The sequence below is a fragment of the Dryobates pubescens genome, chromosome 2, assembly GCF_014839835.1.
Source record: "Dryobates pubescens isolate bDryPub1 chromosome 2, bDryPub1.pri, whole genome shotgun sequence".
NCBI lineage: Eukaryota > Metazoa > Chordata > Aves > Piciformes > Picidae > Dryobates > Dryobates pubescens.
The window spans coordinates 23,064,010-23,076,129 of record NC_071613.1 but is presented as its reverse complement, the minus strand read 5'-3'; the positions used below and the strand labels follow the sequence as shown (position 1 = coordinate 23,076,129).

General features: G+C 43.9%; 1 protein-coding gene across 3 annotated transcripts in view; it reads right to left on the bottom strand.

The window, feature by feature from the left end:
* Nucleotides 1-11,070, bottom strand: part of UBE2F (ubiquitin conjugating enzyme E2 F (putative)) — a 90,059-nt gene extending 78,989 nt beyond the window's left edge. For 2 of the 3 annotated variants that reach the window (XM_009900832.2, XM_054171875.1), the window contains exons 1-2: nt 10,957-11,070; nt 8,233-8,366 (exon numbers count right to left, since the gene is read on the bottom strand). In XM_009900832.2, the coding sequence (XP_009899134.1) occupies nt 8,233-8,350 (118 nt within the window). In that variant the 5' untranslated portion in view covers nt 8,351-8,366; nt 10,957-11,070. Of the gene's footprint in view, nt 1-8,232; nt 8,367-10,952 lie in introns of all 3 variants that reach the window. The other variant, XM_054171868.1, reaches the window with a different exon arrangement.
* Between the last annotated feature and the right edge of the window lie 1,050 nt (nt 11,071-12,120).

The following is a 12,120-nucleotide window of genomic DNA, read 5'->3' as shown; positions in this document are numbered from 1 at the left end:
CCCCCTGGGGGCACAGCTTGCTACAGACAGGCACTTTTGTTCAACTGTGATTTCTTTTTATTGTATTTCCCATGCATAAAACTTAGAAGCTACTCAGAAAAGAAATACCCTCATACAGCTGCATAGCTCCTAGGAAGACAAGTTTATTCATAAGCTCTTTCTCTGCCATGCTACTTTCTCTTGAAGACTCCCTGCCTTCTCCCTCTTTTGTGTACATTGTTGAAGTCTTACTTTCAACTACCTGTATTTCACAGAAGTGTGAATGAGATACATTGATATACTTCCTTCTTCTAAAGTTCCAGGGAACTTGATATTTTTGCATTTCCTGTAGTCTTCTTTCCCCCATTTGATTTCTAACTTTACTTTCTGGTCTGCACAAACCTAGCTCTTTCCTAGCTTTGTTTTTTGGGGGGGAGCTAACAACATGTAAACAGATTTCAACACTAACTCTCAAAAAGACACCTAAAGAAAACTGTAAGTCAATTTAGGATACAGGGGGTGGTTTCTTGGCACAGAATTCAAACTGATCTGAACACAGTTAAGAGCTCACTAGTTCCCCAGAACTTTTCTTGTATCGTTGCCTACCAGACCTGGCTGGTCTCCGCAGTGTTTATGAGACTCACACTTATCTAAAAAGTTCACAACTGCACTCTTTACCATCCCTCACTCTGCACCACTACAGCAGGCACAGCTGATTTAACCAAAACAGCAAAGAACACACTATACTGCGGCCCTACTTTTGCTGAAGTTTTCCAAGAGCACTGTCTTTATAATATACCAAATATGTAATTTCATTTATAGTAAGAGAAGATATGACCAACTTCTGAAGGCTGAGCTATACAAACCCATCATAAAAGTATTCTCTCACCCCTTTCCCTCTGAGCTCACCAGCCTTTCATACTGGAAGGCATCATTAATCTTCTCCAGAGGGCACAGTTTAGGACATGGCTCTTATTTTAAGGTGTTGACTGCTTTCCTTATTGCTTGTGCATTGCTCAGCTTTACAAGCCCTGCCTGCCTCTTGCTTCAGTTCTGAGAAAAGGGCAGTGAAGAAGAGAAGCACCAAAGGACACAACACATTCAAACCCATCAATGGCATGGCTGCAGCAGCTTTGCTGAGCTGGGACCTCACTTCTGCGTCCTGCAAGGTTCAATAGAGAATTTACTGATCACCACAATTGCCTTGAAGGACGAAAAATGTCCTGTGATGCATTCACACATGTGTTTCCTTGTCTTGGCATAAGAATGAGTGGGTTTTCTTGTGAAAACACGAAAATGAAAGTGCTCACACCCACGAGCAAGGGACAGCACTCTACTCTTTCTTTGAAGGCGTGCAAACGTGGCAAGGACACATGAAAGTTCTGTGACCTAAAACAAGGTCCCTAAAACTAAGAATTCTATCAACTCCACCAAGAAATCACTGAAACTAAGAACAAAGGAACTTTCTAAAGACAAAAAAAACATAGAGACATGCTTCGACCTACATTTTTAAAGCAACATTGAGGCAGGCAACAGATGTTACTAGTAACTGTGCCATATAAATACTGGTAATTAACAAGAGCTAGCACATTTAATGGGCCAAAGCTGCAGTGTCTGAGTTTCACAAATTCCAAGACCCTTTGGCAGTAGCAGTCATGACACTGAAATCACCTGTGTACTTTCTACTCGTCAGAACGCAAACACTTTAACCACATTATCCAAGCTCCATTAAGATTCTGATGTTTTAAGTTATGTAACTTCTACTAAAATAATACTACTGACAGGACTATTCTCCATAAGAAAATACCCCTTGTACAGACTGCCAACTTATTGGCATGGTTTAACAGGTTCATAAGTAAGCTCTAAGGCACTGAACTTCCAAGACCTCCAAAATCCTCACTAAATTAAAATGCAAGCTTCATTTCGCATTTCCCTTCATCTTTCTGGCCTTCTCTATCAAAAAAATAATGTAACTACAGCTGAGCAGTAAAGAAAATCTTTTCATAGTGCTTTGCAGACAATCAGTATGTGTGTCACAATCCACAGTCAGGATCCTCACTGTTTCTTAGCATGCAGAGACAAAACAAACAGATAACTCAAGTCTCTGAAATAGCGTGCGAAAGCACTTCCGAACTGCCACAGGAAAATGGTGCTCATCAGTGTTCATTCAGCACCAGCTTAGACACCATGAGCATCTGAACCTCTCTCGTAGTCAAGGCGGCTTATTGCCAAGAAGTGGCAAAACCCAGAGCACTGCAAGGCCCTGCACCCACTCTGAGAAGCCATCCAGGGTAGGTCTGAAAGGTCCCAAGTGCAGACACATGCCAGAGCTTCTGCAGGATTACAGAAAGACAACAGACCCTCAGGTGCAGACACAGAATCACTAAGGTTGGAAGAGACCTCAAAGATCATCGAGTCCAACCTGTCACTACAGACCTCATGACTAAACCATGGCACCAAGTGCCATGTCCAATCCCCTCTTGAACACCTCCAGGGATGGTGATGCCACCACCTCCCCAGGCAGCCCATTCCAATGGCTAACAACTCTCTCAGTGAAGAACTTTCTCCTTACCTCGAGCCTAAACTTCCCCTGGTGCAGCTTGAGACTGTGTTCTCTCATTCTGGTGCTGGTTGCCTGGGAGAAGAGACCAACCCCCTCCTGGCTACAACCTCCCTTCAGGTAGTTGTAGACAGCAATGAGGTCTCCCCTGAGCCTCCTCTTCTCCAGGCTAAACAATCCCAGCTCCTTCAGCCCCTCCTCATAGGGCTTGTGCTCGAGGCCTCTCCCCAGCCTCATTGCCCTTCTCTGGACACGTTCAAGTATCTCAATGTCCTTCTTAAGCTGAGGGGCCCAGAACTGGACACAGAACTCAAGAAACCTTATGTGATCTGTTACAGAGCACACCCAAGTGGCAGATATATTTGCAGAGTGCTGCTTTTGATACCGGACTGCTTTAGCAGTTACAAATGATCTTTTAAACCATAAAACCAGTAAAAAGGCAAGGGTTGAATTTAAACCTACCACAGACTTGTGAATGAAGAGCTGAATGCAAACTGATTATATCTCAGAAGCAGCTTAGGATCTTTTATAGAAGAGGAGAAAGCCAAGCCTAACACAAGCAACCAGAGCTATTTTATAACTGATTTCACAAACAATAACTCTACCTACCCATGACAATTCTCAGGATAGACATGGAACACAGACTCCTGATATGTGAAGGTTTATGAGACACCCACATAAATGTTATCTTCAATAATGTACAGACTACAATCACATTGTTCTGCTCCTTCCTCTACCCCGTATAAACAAGTCAGAATACAGAAGTGCTTTGTTTATTAGCCATGTCACATCAAGTCAAGCCATATGCTTCCCACTGGAGTTTGTTTTTAAGTACACAAAATGGAAGTATTATTGCCTCAACTGAAATGAGCATCCTCATCCACAGCAATACTAGTTTCTGTGGTTTTATCAAAAGATTTCTTTCCTGTTTAGGTGGATCTCTAACGTACATCTTTAACTGCTAGAGATTAAATACCTTGACACACTGACAAAATCTCCATTTTCCAAGTATTAATTCTAGCTGTATAATTCTGTTTGCTTCCTAATCCATATCCATCTATCTTTATAGCTTTCCCTGCTTAGCTCCAAGCTGTACAACAATACTGTTCTGTATTAGAGGTCAAACAAGCCCCCAGTACTTCCAGTTTTTCAATTAAGAGATGTGTATTTTCTTTCCACTTTCTAACATTCGGATTTTGAATTTTTGGGGTGGGTTGTTTGTTTATTGTTTTAAACAAGGCACCATCAATGCACACGCTCCAGCTTCTATACACTGTTACAAGACTTAGAATGCTGACATCAAGCCACTGTGGTTGGAAATCAGTAATTCTGCAATGTATCACTTCATACTTCAGGTACACTGAATAAATAAATAACCCAGAGGAGCACGATCACTTCCCTTCTCCTGCTGACCACACTGTTCCTGATCCAGGCCAGGATGCTGTTGGCCCTCTTGGCCACCTGGGCACATTGCTGGCTCATGTTCAGCCTCATCAACCAGCACCCCCAGGTCCTTTTCTGCCATGCAACTCTTCAGACACTCTGCCCTATGCTTTGCATGGGGTTGGTGTGACCCAAGTGCAGGACCCAGCACTCGGCCTTGTTAAGCCTCGTACCATTAACCTCAGCCCATTGATCCAACGTGTCCAGACCTCTCTGCAGAGCCTTCCTACCTTCAAGCAGTTCAACACTCCCATCCAATTTGTTGACACCTACCAACTTACTGAGGAAGCACACAATCGCCTCATCCAGATCATTGATAAAGATATTAAACAAAGACCACCCCAAAACTGAGTCCTGGGGAACATCACTTGTGATAGGCCACCAATTATATTTAGCACCATTCACCACAACTCTGTGGGCTCCAGCCAGTTTTTCACCCAGCAAAGAATACACCAATCCAAGCCAGGAACCAACAGCTGCTCTAGGAGAAGTTTTGCCTGGAAGAGACCTTTAAGATCAAGTCCAACCACTAACCCCACATTGCTAGGTCACCACTGAACCATGTCCCTGAGCACCACATCTGCATGTATTTTTAATCCCTCCAGGGGTGTTGACTCAACCACTTCCCTAGGCAGCTTGCTCCCTTGCACAACCCTTTCTGTGAAGAATTTTTTCCTAATACCCATTCTAAACCTCCCCTGACACAACTGGAGGCCATTCCTTCTCATCCTATCACCTGTTACTTGGGAAAGATCAAACCCCCACCTCACTACAAGTTCCTCTCAGGGAGCTGTAGAGTAAGAAAAGTCCTGTTATGCCTCCTTTTCTCCCGACTAAACAACCTCAGTTCCCTCAGCCGTTCCTCTTAAGGTTTGTGCTCTAGACCCTTCACAAGCTTCAAATCCCTACTTTGTACTGTACAACAACACTAGACACGTAAGCAATCAAAGTAACTGCTCAGAAAAAACTAACAAAGGGCATAGTGGAGAAAAAGGAAATTTGTGACCATCACTAAAGACAAGGACATTGCCTGATGACACTCAGCTGATAGCTCACATACTTCCAGTTTTAATAAGAGTATTTCAGATACTGACTTAGAATTTTCTTCCCATTCATATAGTACAGACAGCTAACATGGTATCTAAATTATAAGTTATTTTTCCTCCTTCAAGGCAGCATCAGTTTGCAGACACATAGCAGGTTTATACCAGACCTCCAGAAGTCTGTATGCACTGTCTACGCTTATCAGTGGCTGAGGTCACAAAATGTCATGGATGCATTTACTAGTCAGTGTGCACACTACATCTGAGGACTTCAGGGTTATCAGCGTGGCAACACATTCTTCAAAGAGATCCTGTAATACCTCCCTGGACAGGATTCTCAACACAAACAAGGCTGTTTTTAATTTACTTCCAGATAATAACCAGACACTCTCTTCATCTGGGCAGTGTCTCTAGTAAAACTGGCAGACATCTGTCTGCGGACTTCAATAGACTATCACCAATTTACTGTGGGTCGGGAATAGGCAAGCATCTCTACAGCACAGCAGCACTTGAGCTGGAAATCAGCTATTCTGACCTTGGTTCATACACTAGTACCAGCTCTCAAGGCTGGAGGGATTTAGGATACTGTGCCAATAATCACCCTGAGCTAAGCTTCCAGGACAGCACACCACATGTGGAGGACCACGCACATATCCGCCACCTGCTGTTCTCCTACTGAGTCAGGAGACGACTTACCTGCAGCCAAGATGGATCCATGTGTGTGCTACAGAAAGCACACAGCTATCACTGAGCTCTCCTAATGTATATGACTGTGGTTCCTTGTTCTTTCAACTCAAAGGCTTTATACAGTACAATAAAACCATCTCTACTAACACTGTTAAGAGGTAGAACTCAAGCAGCATAACCTCAGCACAGCTCAATCGAACATGCCAAGCCTTTTCTCATCTCCTCCCTCTCCTTCCTTACTGATGGCCAGCATTTCTTTATTTTGTAGAACAGATAATCTTGTAATTCCCAACTGCCAGGAGACTCACCCGAGCCTTTCACTAACTGTGCAACTGTCACCTGTTAAGTCCATCAGTACAACCACTCTTACACCTCCCTCCTACATCCAATACAAGTCTAATAGAGTTTCATACAATCAAGCAGTAAAAGGCACCTTCATTGTATGCACCCCTTTAGCAAGCAGCTGTTCTTTTCCCACCAAACTCATTCCTGCAGATCTATACATGACCTACAAATGCTATCAACATCAGAAGTCCATTTTGATTCAAGCTCTCAACACCGTAGATGCTGCTGGACCAAGTTCTATAAACTTTCATAACTGGATGGTCTACATTTAGCTTAAGAAGTAACTCAAAAGAGAATATCCCAAATAGATCTTTTTCATACTCTCACTTTCAGAGTAATTATGCTGAACTGCTCTGCTTCTACTGTCAGGTCCCACTTTGGTTCAGAATCGATCGTAAGCAGACTGACAGCTCCTCCTACAACTCTTTTGGGAAAGCCATATGATGCAACTTTCACACATGATCAGATCACAATTTAGCGCACACAGTCGTCAGAAGAATGCCAGCAGTGACCTGCTTTCAACATGTATCAGTTTGGGACTCAACCCATTCAATACTTAGCCTGCACTGCTTTGCTAATGGTAGCTATAGCAATCATAATGCCAATACTAATTTTCTATAGCTTGCATTCTTTCCTCGCCCTGCAAACTAAAACCCAGTAAGGTTTCAGTCATAAGAGCAAAAAACTCAATTGCTCTAAAGGTAGTGTAAAATTTATTATGGCACCATGCACTGTACTTGAAGTGTATTTCTATTACACTGCTATTCTGCCCTCAAATCTACATCTGTAGGTTAGTTTAATTCTCAGATTATATATATATATTTAGTCATTTGGCTTTGTAGCTTAGCCTGGTTAAAGAGCTTATTACTCCTGCCTGAAATCTTTTCCCCTCAGAACTGGAGTTAAATGAGGATTTCCAAACTGGAAGTCTGACTTAAGCCCTTTGCAAGAGTTACCACATCAGGGTTTAAACTGATTAAAACTCCCTGTCCTTTCAACACCACAAGTTTTCACAGAAAATTGTGACATTCCTACAGCCTAGTTGATGCACTTCTCAGTGCACTAAGGCAGGAGCATTTGCAGTGAAACCTCATCCCAGCATACAGTTACATGGCAGAATCTACCCTAACTCAAAAAAGCTGTATGTCATGCCAGAGTTCGGGCCCTGTCACTCAGGCAAACATACCAGTGTCCATCTCAAGTTGCTCTGACCCAAGAGCAGGAAATGCGAGTTTCCTTGGGTTGGCATGAATCCTAATAGTGACAGTTCACACATTTGCAGCTGTCTGTTCACTATTGATCATTTTTAGCAGAAACATCAACCTAAACAATGTCTTCCTTGCTACTAGGTTGAGCATTAAAACTATCAACCAGATGGTGTAAACCTGAGTTTAAGATCATAGTAACTGCAAAGTGTCAGCACTTAGATTTTTTAATATAAGATTACCTATGCTGCAGGGGAAAAAAAAAAAAAAGGCAGCAAGAAAGACCTGTCCCAAATTTTACTATAAAATAGTTTAATTGTTGTCTCACAAACCACCTCACTTACCCAGAATGTAAAAAGTTTGTTGTGGGTTTTTTTTCCTCCCACCAATGACAAGCCAGTTAGTAACAACCTACAGTAACCTTCCGAGAACAGACCATATCATACTACAAAAGTGAGTACTGGCTTTTTATCCACAGCTTCATATTCAACTTCTAAAGATTCCAGGAGTACAAAAAATACCTCTTTGCATTACTTTATAAAGCTTTTTAAAGTCCATTGCCTCTGATTTATACCATTGAAGATCACAGATCATTGATGTTACTTTTGGGACTTACTTTCCTATCACAGAGAGCTACAGTTTTGATTAAAAAAAAAACCAAATGGCCTAAATATTAATTGATTTTTTTTTTAAATCACTTTTTAATTGATGACACATGCTAGTGATGGAGTAATTTTTCAGCAAAGGAGGAGACTTTTTTTTCACATTTTGCATTATTCAATAAGTGTTCCTCAGGCAATGAGCTGTTGGAGATTTGATATATGCCAATATATACCCTACAATATAAATTCCGTATTAAGTCACAAGCAATACTTCTGGAAATCATTTTATGTGCAATTTCATATTGTTTACTAGCAGCACACCTGTAAATGTAACCCCCCCAGGATATTTAAATGTAAGTGCCTTTCACCTTTAACAAGTAACTTGTCTCGAACAGACACCCTCCGAGTTGAGTCAGAAGCTGGATTGGATGCACGGGGTCTTCTGACACCATCATCCCGCTTCAACTTGCTTGCCAGAGTTAGCATTACTGCTGTCTTCAATCTGGAACACAAATATTTACAACAAAGTCAACTGTCAAAACTAAAGCACTAAAGGGAGGGGAAGTACAGGTTACAGTTAATTCCTTATTCAACAATTACCATCATATACTTAGCAATGCAGTCAATATGACAAAAATAAAGGCAAGGATGGCCTAGAGTACTTGAAGAATAAGAGTTTGTTTCAGATGTGAATACTGAGGGAACTAGAGTATCTTAGGCCAAGAGCAAGTTCAGTTTCGCTGGAGAAAGGTCAGACTTTCATCACTGTTTACAAATCCATTTCGGTGCACCATCTCCTGCAGTACATCACTGCTTGACATCGCTCCTTCAACAGAGTTACAGTGAAAACACTGCTGCCAGATCTCTGGACAGACAACCTGCTACAACCATTCTCATCCATACTGGTAAAAGAAAAACCTTTTGAGATGATTAATTAAAAAAAAATAAACAAAGAAACAAAGAGAGAGAAAGGGGAGGTGTTCCTGGAATAATTGTCTAGCACTGGGAAGTGATCTTTTGAGTGAGCTACCAGGACAGAGGAAAGGAAATTAATATAAACAGCAAATAGGGCCATTATTTCTGCAGCTGTCCAGCAGTAGCTCTTCAGTGTTAAAGCAAGAGTGAACAACATTACACACAGACATTTGATAACTGAAGAGGGTATTTTGCTGTGACAGTCCACCCTCATAAAGGATAACTGCACTGATGAATTACAATAAAAGGTGGACAGAATGCCAAAGGCAACATCATGGCTTAATACATTTCAGTACAACTCCTAGTTGAAGGTAACTCGTTCTTCTCAACATTTTGGCCAAAACCAACATAATGCTAACAAGATCCATACCCTTTAGGCCCCATGATAACTGTTTATCCTTCAGTCATGCTGAGTTAGTTAAAACAAACCAACCAACCACCAATTTGTTGAAAGTCAGCATAAAGCCTTCACAGAACCAGTTTGCAGAGATGACCAGATAGGTATGATGCAGCAGTTAGGAAGACATGAAACATGCTCAGGTAACATCAGCCCTCAGAGTATTGAACAGAGTATTCACAATGCAGAAGGCAAAGTCCAGTAAAGCACCAAGGTGAAGACAATCACACCATAAAAATGACAAGATGTGATTAAAAAAAAATTATTTATCTTGGGCAGCTTCGGTTCTGTATGTCTGGACGCTTCTTTCCTTCACCGCAAACAAGCCCTGAAGTGAAATTTACCAGGTCCACAGCCACAGCAGTTACTTGGCTTGTCCATTTCACAAACCAGGAGATAAGCTTCTGGCCTGCTAATCTACTCACTACGTTTGTACAAGTCAACTCCACCGCTTTCCCAAGGTTTGGGAGAGCTGACGGATTTATCCCAAACACCTAGCTAACACCACAACACCAGTGAAGGAGCAAGAATGAGAAATGAAACCACTTACATGACACTCAGATATGGAGAAGAACATAATAGATAAGTGAGTTGCAAAAAACATATTTCACAACAGAACCTAATAGTATGAAACTCTGGTAAGACCTACAAGCAAGTCAAATTCTCTGAAGCCGAGATGGATGTGTGTTAGCTTCAAGACACCTATTAAAAAAAACCAAAACCATACAAAACACCACCAACAAAAAACAATAGAAAAACCCCACCACACACACAAACCAAACCCTAAAATTCAGTAAAATTCCAGTTTGCTCAGCTGAAGCATACAGTAGGTTTTTTCCTATCACTAACCCAGAGAAAGGAGACAAAACACTCTTTCTTTTTTCCCCTAGAAAAGCAACAGCTTTTTAAAGAGGATGGATACTGTATACCAGGGAAGTAGTGACACATGCTCCTAAAAGAAAACAAGAAGAAAAGAAAAAAACAAAAGCACCAACATCCCTTCGACCCTTCCCCCCCAAAATAAAAAGCAATAAACTGCAGACAACACCCTCCTCTCCCACTAGAGAAACTCTTTCAGGTGTCACATGAAATCAACTTCAATGTGAATTAAATATCTAAATGTCTTTATAGATCTGTTTCCTCAGTCTTTATCCTAGAAACCAAAGAGGAGTGTGACCAGTGTGGAAATGCTATGATTCTATTGATTCTGTGATGCATCAATGGAGCAGAGCGAGGAAGCACCCAAAACTTGCTAACCGCAGGGGCAAAGTAAGGCTTTGCCCCTGCACGGCACCGGGAAAACAGGAGACAGAAGAGTGCTGTGCTTATCTATAAGGAAAGGCAAGAGAACCCCGGAATTGCTCCAGCTGCCTTGCGACCGGAGGCAGCGGAGGAAGGAGGAGGGAGGAGGGAAGGAAGGGGCAAAGGGCCGCCCTGCCCCACTCCGCTGTCGTTACCAGGAAGCCCTTCTTCAGGGGGACTCGCTGTGCTCCTGCGGTGGAGCAGGATCAGCTGGAGGCAGGGAGTGGTCCCGAGGACCCAGCGGAGTTGGTCCCCTCCGGCGTCGCCGGGGTCCTGAGGCCTGGCGTATCAGGGCCGCCCCGGGAGATGTTGGAGGGGCAGCAGGTCGGGCAGTGAAGGCCCAGGAACTGGGAAAGGCCCAGGCCTGAGCTGACGGGGTTAGCCATGGCCCGGAGAGATTAGGGGCGGCCTTACCTACCTGAGCGCGGCGTCAGGGCCCGGCTCCCGCGGCCAACACCATCCCCGGGGCTGGCCCGGGGCACGGGGAGGCGGCGCAGCTCCTCCCTCTGCCCGCCCTCCCTCCTTGTCCTCAACGGCGGCGCCGGAAGTGGGCGGGGCAGGGGGCGGAGCAGCACCACCAGTAGCGCGATTGATCTCGCGAGATTAGAGCGGGGGCGGAATTTACTCAGTTCTCGCGAGAGTTGGGCTGACAGCCGGACAGGTTACGGGACGCCGGCGGCGCGGGTCTGTCTTTCGTGCAGCGGAGGAGTTCTGGCCTCGGGGGTGGCTGGTGGCTCCTGGCCTGGTGCCTCATGGCGAAGGGGTCCTGCTGTGCCTAAGGAAAATCATCCCCCTGCCAGCGGGAAGGGCCAAGCTGCAGTAGTTAAACACCTCACTTGCTTCAGTCTACACATTAGTGCCTGCTTAGTTCCATTAATTTACTTTGTACCTGCCAGCACCGTTTTAGTGGAAGCAATGGTCAAGCAGATTAAATGTATATGAAGGACTGATTGTAAGTGCACTTAGTGTTGGAGAGTAAATGGCTTGGATTGCATGACTCTGACTTGACCACTGGAATCTTTAGAATCATAGAATTGTCAGGGTTGGAAGGAACCTGAAGGATCATCTAGTCCCACCCCCTCTGCCATGGGCAGGGACACAGTATCACAGTATAACTAAGGTTGGAAGAGACCCCAAGGATCATCGAGTCCAACCTTTCTCAGTAGACCTCATGACTAGACCATGGCACCAAGTGCCACGTCCAATCTCCTCTTGAACACCTCCAGGGATGGTGACTCCACCACCTCCCTGGGCAGCCCATTCCAATGACGAACAACTCGCTCGGTGAAGAACTTTCTCCTCACTTCAAGTCTAAACCTCCCCTGGTGCAGCTTGAGACTGCGTCCCCTTGTTCTGGTGCTGGTTGCCTGGGAGAAGAGAGCAATCCCTTCCTGGCTACAGCCACCTTTCAGGTAGTTGTAGAGGGCAACGAGGTCACCCCTGATCCTTCTCTTCTCCAGGCTAAACAATCCCAGCTCCCTCAGCCTCTCCTCATAGGGCTCACACTACATCAGGTTGCTCAGAGCCACATCCAGCCAGGCCTTAAAAACTTCCAGGAATGAGGCTTCTACCACCTCCCTGG